Genomic DNA, 12,435 nt, shown 5'->3' on the forward strand with positions numbered 1-12,435 from the left:
CTGAAGATAATTTGGCATTTTACTACCGATTAGTTCCAAATTCTGAAAAACATTTAAATTATTGTGACTCATTCCTCCTACTGTATTCCATTACAGAGCCAGAAAAATGTCACTAGCCAAGGCAGTTTGAGCATTACATCAGGGAATTAATTATTACCCCACATCCTTCGTGATAATGCAGTCCTTACACAGTCAGGGCACAATGTCAAAATCGCCACACATCAGTATTTCCGTTAGAAACCCTGTTGACACTAGCATCCCCCAGAATCATTTCAGGCACATATAGTGGGAAGATGCACTAAACATTTTTTATTTTTTAATCTCTTTTCAAAGCTGTATCGAAATAGAATTCACTTGAAGAAGCCATCACAAGCTTGACTCTGCTGAAGGTGAACAAAGATGGTTCGAGTTTTTGCAAACTTTGTAACTTTGGCATGTGCTTGCCTCTGCAGAACCAAGTGTCTGTGAAAATAGTTTCAACTGTTGCTGTTGCACAGGGAGAAGGAAAGGAATATGTATTACATCAGCCTTGGTGCTGAGCTTTCTCAGAATTTAACTTATGTGACTTAACTATACGGACGACAGATGGAGAACTATAGAGCGTTGAATCCCAGGCAGCATCAATTGGAAGAAGCTTTGTTATTTTATGTACTACTAAGAAAGAAAAACACTGCCAATTAAGTTATGACACGTCATTGATTTTAGGACATACTTTGATCTCAGAGATGTTGAAATGTGAGGAAAAGGGCTTCTTAGAAATGATAAACTATGGAATTGAAACCGTGCTGGTGATCTTTCTGCATTTCATGCGATAGTAATAATAAGCCCTGGCGTATACAAAATGCTAGCCTGGAATATGATCATCCTCCGTCTTTCCCAGGATTCACAGTCAGGCAGGTTTGGAAAGAACCCAAATACAAGCCAAATACTTCCTGTGGTACCTTTCTATGAGGTCTCCTAGATGGAATTGCCAAATACAATAGAGTAAGCCCAGCTAAATTTGAATTTCAGATAAACAGTGATTTCTTTTAGTAAAAGTATGTCCTCAACTCTACATGAAATATACTAAATCAAATCAACTGAGTGTCTTGCATTTTTATTTGCTAAATCTGGCAACCATGCTCCCAGGGCAATTTTGACTACCTTTGACCTCTACCACATGCTTTCACTCTAGGTCCTTAACCTTCACCTGGAAGGAGCCTCCATTAATACCTTTTTCACGCCTTACAACTGGGGTGTCCAAACTTTTTTCAACGTTTTTTACCAAGGGCCATATGTGGTAAAATACACAAACAGCTGGGCCACTCACTCGAGGTGAAGTACGTATTGCCTCACCTAGTTTATTTAAGTAAACTAAATATATTTTTTTGAATTTGCTGCGGGCCAATTAACAATGGATTTCACACCCCTGCCTTACAACAACCCTGAGAGTGAGGGATTATTTCAGGTCATTTTGGAGCTACAAGAGCTAAATTTCCTCCTCAGACTTGCAACACTTACTATATCAAGCACATCACTAACAGTTCTTTTACTACTTGCTTTTTATAGAGGGGGAAACTGAGGCACTAAGGATTTAAGGAGCTTGCCCTTCTCCTTGTTAAATTCTGGGCCTGACCTCATCTTAGAAAGCATTTGCTGGATGCTCCTTCAATAATCTTCTCTCTCCCGTCACTCTTTATTATAACACTAAGTTGGTTCTCCAAAGCCATTCCAACTAAGCCAGCTCTTCCCAGCATCCTCCCCTTTGGGAATGTCTGTCTCACTTGTATTAACCATTTGGTGTCTACTCTCCTTACTTGGATGCCCCACCCCGTGAGGACAGGAAAGGGTTCAGTGTTCTAGGGCCAGGCCCCTGGCATTGCAGGGACAGGATAAATATCGTGTGTATTAGTAGTCACTGCCTTTCCCTTGGACAGCCAAAGGTAATCTAGAAGGTTCATCTGAAGTGAAACTCCTCCATTAAAGTTCGTCCAAGATAAATAGTGCCTTTTAGGTATTCGCTGTTTAAGATCATTGGGTTTATCCTTGTTAGCTGGGCAATGGTTTCCAGCCACCAGGTTTCTGGATTGCCTTGGGGAAGCAGAACTTGATTTCAAACCACGGCTTGTTTAATTTCCAAATCACCTGGATGGCTCTTCCAGGACATGCGTCTTGCCCACCAGGGCCTTTCCCAGGTTTCCTATCCCTGCAGAGACTGAGACCCTATTCAAAGGCTCCTGCCCTAAATCCGTATACTGGGCCTGTGGCCCAGACACCTCTTTGACCGGCCGTGAACAGAACAAAAACAGTTCTAGAGCAGAGTTTGCAAAGGATAGCCTCAGTTCTCTTGATAAGGTCAGAAACAATGGGCTTAAAGACAGATGTATTATTTCTGTATGTGTGTAGGCTCTGTCCACACACACATCCCCCCCACCCCCAAATTCAGCACTTCTCAATAGTTAAGTATATCTTAGAACTGCCTGAGAAATTTGAAAAAAGTCCCCAAACCAATCCCCAGGCTACTCCCAGACCTCAAATGAAATCAGAATCCCTGAGGTGGACCCCACATCAGCAGTTTTTAAAGTTCTCCATGTGATTCCAGGGCAGTCGGGTTGAGCATGACTGTCCTAAGGAAAGCCACAGGCTTCCATCCTGGGCATTTAGGAGGGAAACCTCGAAAATTTAAAAACCTTGTACAACAGGGCTTTGCAAATATGACTAGTTTTTGTTTTATTTATTTCCTATTTCCTATAAACGACTTCTAAGCATTGGCACCACGTTGCCATCTGTAAGGCATATGACAATAACAGACGGTCGCCTAATAACCAGAAAGGCATTAACATTTGTTTGCAGGCTCTAAATTATTTGGACTCATCTGGTATGATCTGCGTTGATGAGGCCACTTAATGCTTGATTTCTGTGTCTTCAGTGGCGGTACCAGAAGTGCGGAGGCCATATTTTCTGAGCTCTGCATTGTTCTTTGTCATCCTACTGAATTGTTACAAGATGGATTTATAACAGACCTAAAGCTAGTATCAAAATGAAAATTAGTTCTTGAGTAGAAAAATAGCAATCCCGTTTGACTCGCCTGTAGCAATTGCATCCTATCTGCCTCTGCAAGGAAGGAAATGACTTCTTAATGTGGTTTTCTTCCACTAAGGAGAATTAAATCTATGTGGCAAAATGTAAAACCGACATGCTGGCAGCCAGATTCTGAAGGGAAGATCCATGACCCTCATAAACATATCTGTGGCCTGGTTATATGCTAATGAACCTCCTTTAAGCTCAAACTTACCCCGATGGAAATATAGCTCAGCTGGAGAGCCAGGCTATTGTTCCCTCACTGTTTTGCCTTCTGTGTCAGTCTTCTCTGAAATAATGGGGACATTTTTCCATCTGCTTCAAGCAGCCACGGTGGGCGTCTACCTGGGTTAGATTGAGAGCGATGTTGACCGAAACAGCAAATTCCACTACTTTAGTTGACAGATTTTTTGCCAAGTCATCAAGATTCTTTTCAAGGGTCTGACTTAGGGGTGAACGCACTTGGTGGGTGGAGCAGGACCCATGGAACTGTCCACTCTGTAGCTGCAGGACAGTTCCTCTGGGAGAGATCAAAGGGCACAGATTGCTAGGAAGCACGCTGGAAATACCTCTGCCTAGCTGGGTGATCTTTGACAAGTCGATGAACCTCCAGGGACCTCAATTTCTTCCTTGGTAAGATGGAGCTACACAGTACCTGCCCTGTCTGTGTATGGGTTATTGTGAGGATTAAATGAAATGATGCAAGAATACACATTGAAGAGACTGTCTTTCACATCCTAAACGTTAGCCGTCACGGATGCTATTAAATCATTTGACTCAGTCTCCTCAAATGACAACAAAAGATACTACACTGTGCCTGCCTCCTGTGAAGAAGTGATACCCTCGGCGTTTTACGATGTATAGAGCCACAGACAGGAGTAACAAATTTATTTAATAAAACAGAATGGCAATAGGAGATGAAGAGGGAAAATTCAGCTCTTCTAACAGAGAGAGTTCTGAGAACATCCTCTCTCTCTGTTAAAATTGAAATTTTATTCACTTTATATGTAAATCTGAGACATACACAAGATGTGTTAAAAATAAATATGGTTATTTGAAGAGGATTTTAAAATGATTCAACAAAGACCTATTGTTAATTTTTTGATAAGTTTCCTCATTTAATATATATATTTTTAATCATTTGCCTGCTTGAAGTCTCTTTGAATGAATGTACTCTTATTTCTTACTCAGTACTCATGGCCCTTGTATTATTATCATAAATGTGCTTGGGCTATTTTGGCTCACTGAACAAAACTTCTCAGAGCTCATAAGAGAGGCAAAGCCAAAGAGAATAGCAAGTAAACCCCGGCCAGCTTGGGCAGATGATTACAGGCAGGTAGCAAACTCAATGCTTCCATGTCTGGTACATAAAATAAACGAATGCTGCTAGTCAAAGGAGAAGATTGGAGAATGGTGGGGATTCTGGTAAATGGCAGGATACCCCCTCAAGATGAGACCCCCCCCCACTCTCAGCCTGAGCAGACAATGATAAGGCGACCAACAGGCCACAGTGTAGTGTAATCTGGGTATTTTGTTGCAAAAGCTGGAAATGTGGGTTTTTACGTGAAACCTCCCTGTATTCAAATTTTGGCAACTAATGCAATTATAAGACACACACCTCCCAGCCTCCGATTTGCGAATTCTGTTCAGTCACTTCACAACACTTGCTCAAGGAGATCCTAAAGACCCATCAGTGAGCCAAGTCAAATACATATATTTTGTTTTTTTCCTCCAAAGCTCCAGAAACATGACAAAGAGGAGGAGGACTCCCCAGCCTTGTGGAGATCGGAGGAGGATATGGCAGCAGAAGCTGCAGCACTGCGGGCCTACTTCCAGTGACACAGGTACGGACTGTACATTTCATCATCACTGAGACCCTCCAGGGGCCTCCGGAAAGGGGCTCCCTGCCCAGGGCCAGGATGCACTAACCGCCTAGGGTGGTGGCTGCATAAGACATGGAAGCCAGCCTGAGAAAACCCCGACCTTTGAGGCATTCATTCCAACCTCTGAGTGCCCACTTCCTACCTCCGAGCCACCTTGCACAGAACTCTCCTGTTTGTTCACTTCCTTCCAGCCTACTCTGCCAGCTCACCCCAGGCCATCATCACCTCTCTCCAGTTTCCTCTTCTCCAATCAAATTTCCACAAAGCATCCTGAGATAGTTTGTAACTCAAACTCAGTCATTTAAGAGTCAGCATCCTTTAAGGGAATCACATCACTCTCAGGATCAAGTCCCAAATCCTGCTGTGAGTTTCTGTGAACCAGATCTCTCTCTCAGGACCAGGCCATTCGCATCCAGGCCGGCTCCGTCACCCTGGGCTTCTCCCCAGCTGCTCTTTGGTAAATGCCCCTTGTGTCTCCCTTTAGCTTTGGCTGCTAGGAAGCTCAGGCCACAGGGAAAGTCAGGATGAGAATGAATTATCTCTCTGTGTTGATGTTGTTTAACTATTGGGAGATCATAGATTCCTGGAAATCTATAGCCAATCTCCTTTTCAGAATACATCTACACAACGCATTTTTATACAATGTCAGGGGGCTCTCAGATCTTCTGAAATTTATTAATAAATAGGGTTTCTGTGAAATTCAAATTTCACTGAGCACCTTGTATTTTTATCTGGTATCCTTGTTACTAAACCTTCTTAGGGATTATGGACCCCAGATAAGGAGTCTCTCTTCTAAATCGTTTCTTTGCCTTTTAAAAACTGTGTTCTTCATCTGGTTTCGTGTAAATGTGTTTATATTATAAGCTGCTAAAGTAGATCGCATACTAATTAAAAACACAATTACTGGACAAATACTAGTAGCAACTGAATTATATAAAATTGTATAATCCACTTAGCGATCATGACTTTTCGCTAGCAAACACATTTACTGTATTTCTTTTTGACTTTGAAATGTAAGCCCTTTTTGGTTAGTTTAAAATATATGCATATTTGATGGCCTTTTTCTCCCTAATCTCCTTTTTAAAGTACTCTAATTACTTAAGGACACAGTCTCAGCTATTGCTCCTTCATTATTGTACAAGTATGTTGTCATGCTCAGGCCCTTGCATTCGGGAAAGCTTATTTCATTGTTCCACGTCATTGGTTTGTCAGCTCTGAATTCAATCACCTGAAGGGATATACTGTGGTGCTGGCAGCAGCTGTCTTTGATGTTTCTTTTTTTGCCCCATTCACTTTTTCATTTTTTTTCCTTTTAAGGATAAAGCTAGTTTACCTAAGAACACAGGCCAAAGGGCCTGTTTGCAAGCGATCCTCTTTCTATTCCTTTTCTGAAAGCTAGTGTCATTTTGGAATGTCCCATCCAAAGAGGATCACGGTTCCTCAGACGCAACTTCCTAGGCTGAGTGCTTTTCTTTCTGGAATGTGTACTTTCAGATAGCGTCAAGAAAGCTCTACGCTTTTCCTGAGGCTTGCAGGATTCTATCTTACACTGCACTCTCTTTAAGAGGATTGAGACTTACCCAAGTTTCCAGTATGCTTCACTTTGTCTGTTTTTGCTTCTATCTTGCCTTGAGGCCTAGCATCTCCTGCCTTCCAGGTAACTCAACTTACCTTGTATGTCTTGCCAGAAAGACAGTTACTTTAACTTGTTATATAACCTATTGCCACAGTGCATGTGGGTTTTTAAATTAACTAATATGCTTTTCTCTCTTTAAGGGCCTTTGTTTACAAATCACCTTCAGTTTTCTGGGCAGTCAGATATGGTAACTGAAACCAGCACGGGTAATGTGGGTTGCCCAGTAGTACACAATTAGTAATTAGAGGTGGGAGAAACTTAGGGTTCGAAGATTTCTCCCAGAGCATCGTCATTTTCTGTCGTATAATGGGACTAAATATACCTATCTTTACAGACAAAGGGGAAAGGAACCATTCTTTTTAGGAAACCTACTTGATGAGTTGGTCCACGTCTCCCTTCTGCTTAGGTGAATTTCTGCTCTGCCGCCCACACGCAGAGCTGAGTTTCGGGAGAAGGGTTTTGCCATGGCTCTTTTAGTCAATGTTCTAAATCACACTAGATGCAGCAGTGGGTCTGTATCTTTTACCTAATCTTGCATCCTTCTTGGAACGTAATAATTCCTTATTTAGGCATTTAATACTTGGTTTTGCTGCCTCTACACAGCCATGTTATGTTTCCTACTTAATTTTAAAGCAATAATGTGTGTACGAGTGGAGGAAGATTTTATTATCTCCCTGTTCCCATTCCCACCTCATGTTTAAAATGAGTAGGGCGTGTTGTTTGTAAAATACACAAGCATCACCCCTAATTCAGAAAGAAAGTCAGAGCAGGGTAGGTTTCCACACTCTGTTGTGTCAGCATATTCATTTGTAATTCATCAAACTCTCCTCTGTGCGTGCCATTATTTTGTAGATAATTGGTTGCTTCTCATTTACTCACAACAGAGCCTTGCAATTTCACAGCAACTGAGTCAGCCCAAAACAGCATTATTACTAGTGATAGATATCCTGTCAAAGCAAAATTTTGACACTGGAATTTTTGAAAAATCACCAGGATTTCAGTCACTGCCCCACACTTATAATCATGGACAGTTGAGGCACAAAAGAAGAAACTGGTTTGTTTAGCGGTATGCGTTCTCGTTACTGAATTATACCTTTTGAAATCTACGCTACCAACCTGGGAAAACGTTCACCTTTCTCAGAGAGGATTGACTATCAGCACAGCAGCCTGTCATGAAAAATGCCCAGGGAGCAGATCATACTACTCTCATGTTTTCTCGGGGGCGGAGAGAGTGTTAACTTCAGCTCCTTAACTAGTTTGATCCTAAACCCACTAGGTAATCCCATCTGGGGTATTATCAATACAATGAAAGTGTTTGCCAACACTCAGCCATCCCCAAATGGATACAGCAAAAGATTTTCTTTAGCACGGAGGTACAAGAGACGATTCATTCCTCATTTAAGGCTAATGATACTTTACTGTGTTCAAAAGCTCTTTACCAAAAGATGATCCATCTTAAACATAGCAGAAAAAGCTTTCTCCTTCCTCTCCAGTTTATGTTTCTACTGAACTGTGCTCTCTCTTATTCTGTGTAGACTACGCTTACAGAACCAAATTTCAGTAGTAAGGAATTAAAGACTCAGTTATTTAGATTAGATAAACATAAAGCCAGCCCTTATGGCCTAAACTGGGAATTATAAACCATAGAATCATAGAGACTTCAGAAAGAATGAAATCTAATGTGTCTTTAAATGAATTATTTTACTATAGCCCAAAAGAATAACCATCTAATTATACTTTAAAAACCTCCATTTAATAAACATTCTATGAGACAGTCCACTCATGATTCCAAAACGGGTTGTTTGGTTTAGTTTGAGTATTTTTTAAATGTTTTACCAAGATCCAGCTTACTCTAACATGTACTTGATCGTTCAGACAAAAGATTACCACAGGCCATTGATGGCTAACCAAAATACAAAACTGTTCTGCTGAGATTTGTTAGGTTGGTGCAAAAGTAACTGTGGTTCAAAAGGTTAAAAAAAATTGCTAAAACTGCAATTACGTTTGCACCAACCTAGTGGTTCAACTCATGGTAGGAATGACTAGCTTCCTATAGTTACTTTGAACCCTTGTGAATCTTGGAACCTCTTGATTGATCAGCACAGAGTCCTTTACAAAAAAGTCTCATCTAAATGCCACAAAAAATGTTTAAGACTTCCAAACTTTACTTGCAAAATGATAATGAAATAAAGCCTGTCATCACCATCCTCATCTTCTTCATCATCATCTCATTTCCAGAAATGGATAATTTATCACCCATCAATCCGCATACTCTCAGATGACAAAAACCTTCAAAAAATGTCTACCTACTCCCAAGACGTTTTTTTTCTTCTTTTTTCTCTGCTTGCTTCTCTCCACTCTGTGTGGTCCCTTCCTACTATTTTTATGATTTTTGTCTCTGCCAGAATGGAAAGTAGGGAAAAAAGACTCTCCTAGAGGTCAGGGGAAGTTAATATGAAGAAAGGCTATGAAAATTCATGTTAATAATCTGTAACCTGTCCTTTAATAATAGCTGGTATTTATGCAGCTCATTCCATCCTATGCCTAAAATGTCCTTCAACCACCTCTTATATAAGTGCTGCATTATTTTGACATTCCAGGGGCATCAAGCTTCTTATCATCTAGGCACTCAATCAATTCAGGATACACTAGCGAAACAGCTCTGAATCGCGCTCCTTCTGGTTTTAATACTTCTCTGATGATCCAAAAGACACTGCAGTATGTTCTGCTGCCTCTAATTTATCATGAGTGGTGAGCAATGGAGATTGTGTCTTATTTATTAAAGTCCAAATACTGGAGGGAAGAAAGGGTAGGAACTGAATACAGAACATTTATAGAATTAAATTGTCCCATTGGAACCACTTTTACCAATGGTGTTAGTAAAATTAAATGCTAGCCCAATTCCATGTCACGTGCCCTTTCTTCTTCCTATTTCCCCTCTTTTCTCCTTCATGTGTAAGTGAGGCAGAACGTGCTCTTTGCAGAGGACAGGAGCTGTACAAAGACAGAGAAAGAGAGGGCTGGGGAAGCTATCTTGGGAACACACTTTCACTTTCTTATACCCAACTGCTTTAGTGGATGAATGCTTGCCACCTTCTCTGTGCAATCCCCAGACCCCAGTGAAGAGACCTGGCTATTTTTGTTCACTATTACCATTTTAAAACATGATCACAAGGCAAACCTTGATTCCTCTGCTACAGTTTCATGTAAATAATCTGGAATCGAGAGAAAAAGTCAAGTGGCAGGTGACACCCTCTCTAAAGCAAATGCCTGTTTTGATCTTTACATAGAATTTTCTAGAATGTGCTTTGAAAAGAAAAGACTGGTAAAATGAACATTATAGTTCTGTAAAAATTATGTAGCCCATCGCCCCCCAAAACAGAAATCTATTTTGCAATCATTTGTTCTGAGCACCAGTCATAAAAGACATTCTGCAGTCTCCTAATAATGATGTCTGGATTGTCTGCCATTTTATCTTTTATTTTCAGTGGAAATATCTTTGGAATAATTTAAGGTGGCTCCCCTTCAACATTGCCACTAAACTTACTCTCTGAACTTGAACACATCACTCTCTTTTGCCTCACTTTCCCTATCTCTGAATTACTATGATGAAAATCATTTTAATTATATCCTAGGGTTATTATAAGGATAACATAAGACAATGTACAGGAAATATACTACCACAAGCATCTGTAAATTGTACTCCTTCTGGATTTAATACTTCTCTGTGAATCCAAAAGACATTTGAGTTACGTTCTACTACCTCCAATTTATCATGAATGGTGAGCAATGGAGACTTGTGAGTGTCCATTACCTATGCCAACATGTAGGTTTACTATTTTCTCTGATTTACATAATATTTTCAAGATGATAAGTTATGTGATGTTCAGGTTATGAAAAAATAATTTAAACAATAATTAAAGAAAAACCCTGTAAGGCAGGATGTTTTCAGGCCACCAAAAAAGAAAAAAGAGTGACTTCTGCTTCTGTTACGAACAGACCAAACAATTTGAACCAAACTTCTCATTGTGTTCAACTAGAAAAATTGTACAGAATATAAGAAAATATCTATTAAAGGTAACAAGATTGCAAAAGATTATAGGGTCAAGACTGAAGAGAGGACAAAAATCCAAAGAGAAAAGAGCTCAGCATTTGGGGTTGCTTTTCCCCTGAGGGCGTTTGTGAGTCTTGGAGAGGCAGATGGAACTAAAACAATAAAAGCTGGGTTGCCAACCTTTCCATACCTGTGTGGAAAACAAAGATCTGAAAAAGTAATACCCTTGATACCTAGCACTAACTGCAGCCCAATTACAAATCATCTGGGCAACTGAGAAAGTCTCAGTGCCAGAAATTGTATTAAGGTGACCCCAAATTGTTATTCCCATTATGTTTCTGACAGAAGCAAAGAGAAAAAAAATCATCTTTGGAAGAAAATAATACCATCTAAGATCTTACATTATTACTACAAATAACATTTTTTTTCAAATACAATGCCCAATTCATGAGTGTGTGTAAACACAGGTACCACAGTAAATGATGAGACAAGTCAAAACTAGTAAGAGTAGAGTCACAGGGTACCTAGAATTGGAATTGTCACACATGAAAATATTCAAAATGAACCATGATAGATGAGAGGAGAGTGGGGAAAAGTATAAGAGAAGTCAGTCAGAAGACATAGACTACACTGAGAAATCTAATAGATATTTATTCCCAATTCCAAAGCAGAGTGCTAGTGGAAGCTATATTTAAAAAGATAATGACTGAGAATTTTTAAAACTGGCAAAAGCACCAATGTAAAAATTCAGGAACGCACCAAACTCAGAGCAGGGGGGTGTAGAATGCACACCTAGGCACATCATGACAGAAGTGCAGAAAATCAAAGACAAAGAGTAAGTTACAAGATTTAATAGTGAAAAACAAACAAAAACTTACTTTCAAAGGAGTAGTAATTAGACCAAAAGCAAAAAAAAAAAAAAAAAACAACAAAGAAAATCAGAAGACCATGGAATGACATCTCTAAAGAACTAAAAGAAAGTAACTGCCAACCTAAACTTCCATACCCAGTTAACATAGTCTTATAGAATGAAGGTGAAATACATATATTTTCTGATAAAAGCTGAGAGAATTTATCACCAACACACTCATACAAAAGGAATTCTAAAACTGATGAAATTGGAAATGATTTTGAACTGAATGAAGAAAACTGAAACTTGTGGATGCAACTAAAGCTGTGTGTAGAAAATAGTTTACTTTTAATTATAACCTATAGGCACTCATTGGAAGAAACGTAAACCTAAAAGTGAATGTGCTATCCCTCTTTCTGGATATTGCAGTCATTAAAAAGGAGTACATATAATGGAAAATGTTAAGCCAACAAATTTGAAAATTGGGATTCAACTGATAAATGTCTAGAAAATATAGTTTTACCCAAACTACACAAAGTGAAAATGAAAATATAAATAATTGGTAACTATTAAAAAAATCAAACTTGAATTAAAACCCTTCCTACAAAGTAAACATCAGGCCCAGATAGCTTTACTGGTGAATGCTACCACACAATTAAGAAAGAAACAAGAATCTTAATCTTATTAATAGAATAATTCTTAATAAGAATCTTATGACTGATGGAAATAATTCTGCCAGAAAAGAGGGTGAAAAAAAAACAAAAACACCTCTTCCACTTCTCATTTGCTGTACATAAACCTGATAAGAACGTAACAGAAAGGAAATCTACAGACTAATTGTACATGGAAAAATAGATGCCAAAATCCTAAAAAATATCAGATATATAGGCAAACAGGTATATTACTTACATGTATGTGTGTGCATGCACAATCCATGAAAGGGATAATGCAT

General features: G+C 39.4%; 1 protein-coding gene and 1 long non-coding RNA gene across 5 annotated transcripts in view; one reads left to right on the forward strand and one right to left on the reverse strand.

Annotated features, from left to right (window-relative positions):
- The window catches only part of FHIT (fragile histidine triad diadenosine triphosphatase), a 1,470,686-nt gene that overhangs the window by 1,444,903 nt on the left and 13,348 nt on the right, over positions 1–12,435 (forward strand). For all 4 annotated transcript variants that reach the window (XM_081072404.1, XM_081072407.1, XM_081072405.1 and 1 more), the window contains one exon: positions 4,798–4,904. In XM_081072404.1, coding sequence (XP_080928530.1) covers positions 4,798–4,899 — 102 coding nt within the window. In that variant the 3' untranslated portion in view covers positions 4,900–4,904. The remainder of the gene's footprint in view (positions 1–4,797; positions 4,905–12,435) is intronic.
- Positions 1–12,435, reverse strand: part of LOC308507446 — a 148,978-nt gene that overhangs the window by 24,807 nt on the left and 111,736 nt on the right. The gene's annotated exons all lie outside the window — the stretch shown is intronic.

The sequence above is a fragment of the Rhinolophus hipposideros genome (assembly GCF_964194185.1).
Source record: "Rhinolophus hipposideros genome assembly, chromosome: 14".
Lineage (NCBI taxonomy): Eukaryota > Metazoa > Chordata > Mammalia > Chiroptera > Rhinolophidae > Rhinolophus > Rhinolophus hipposideros.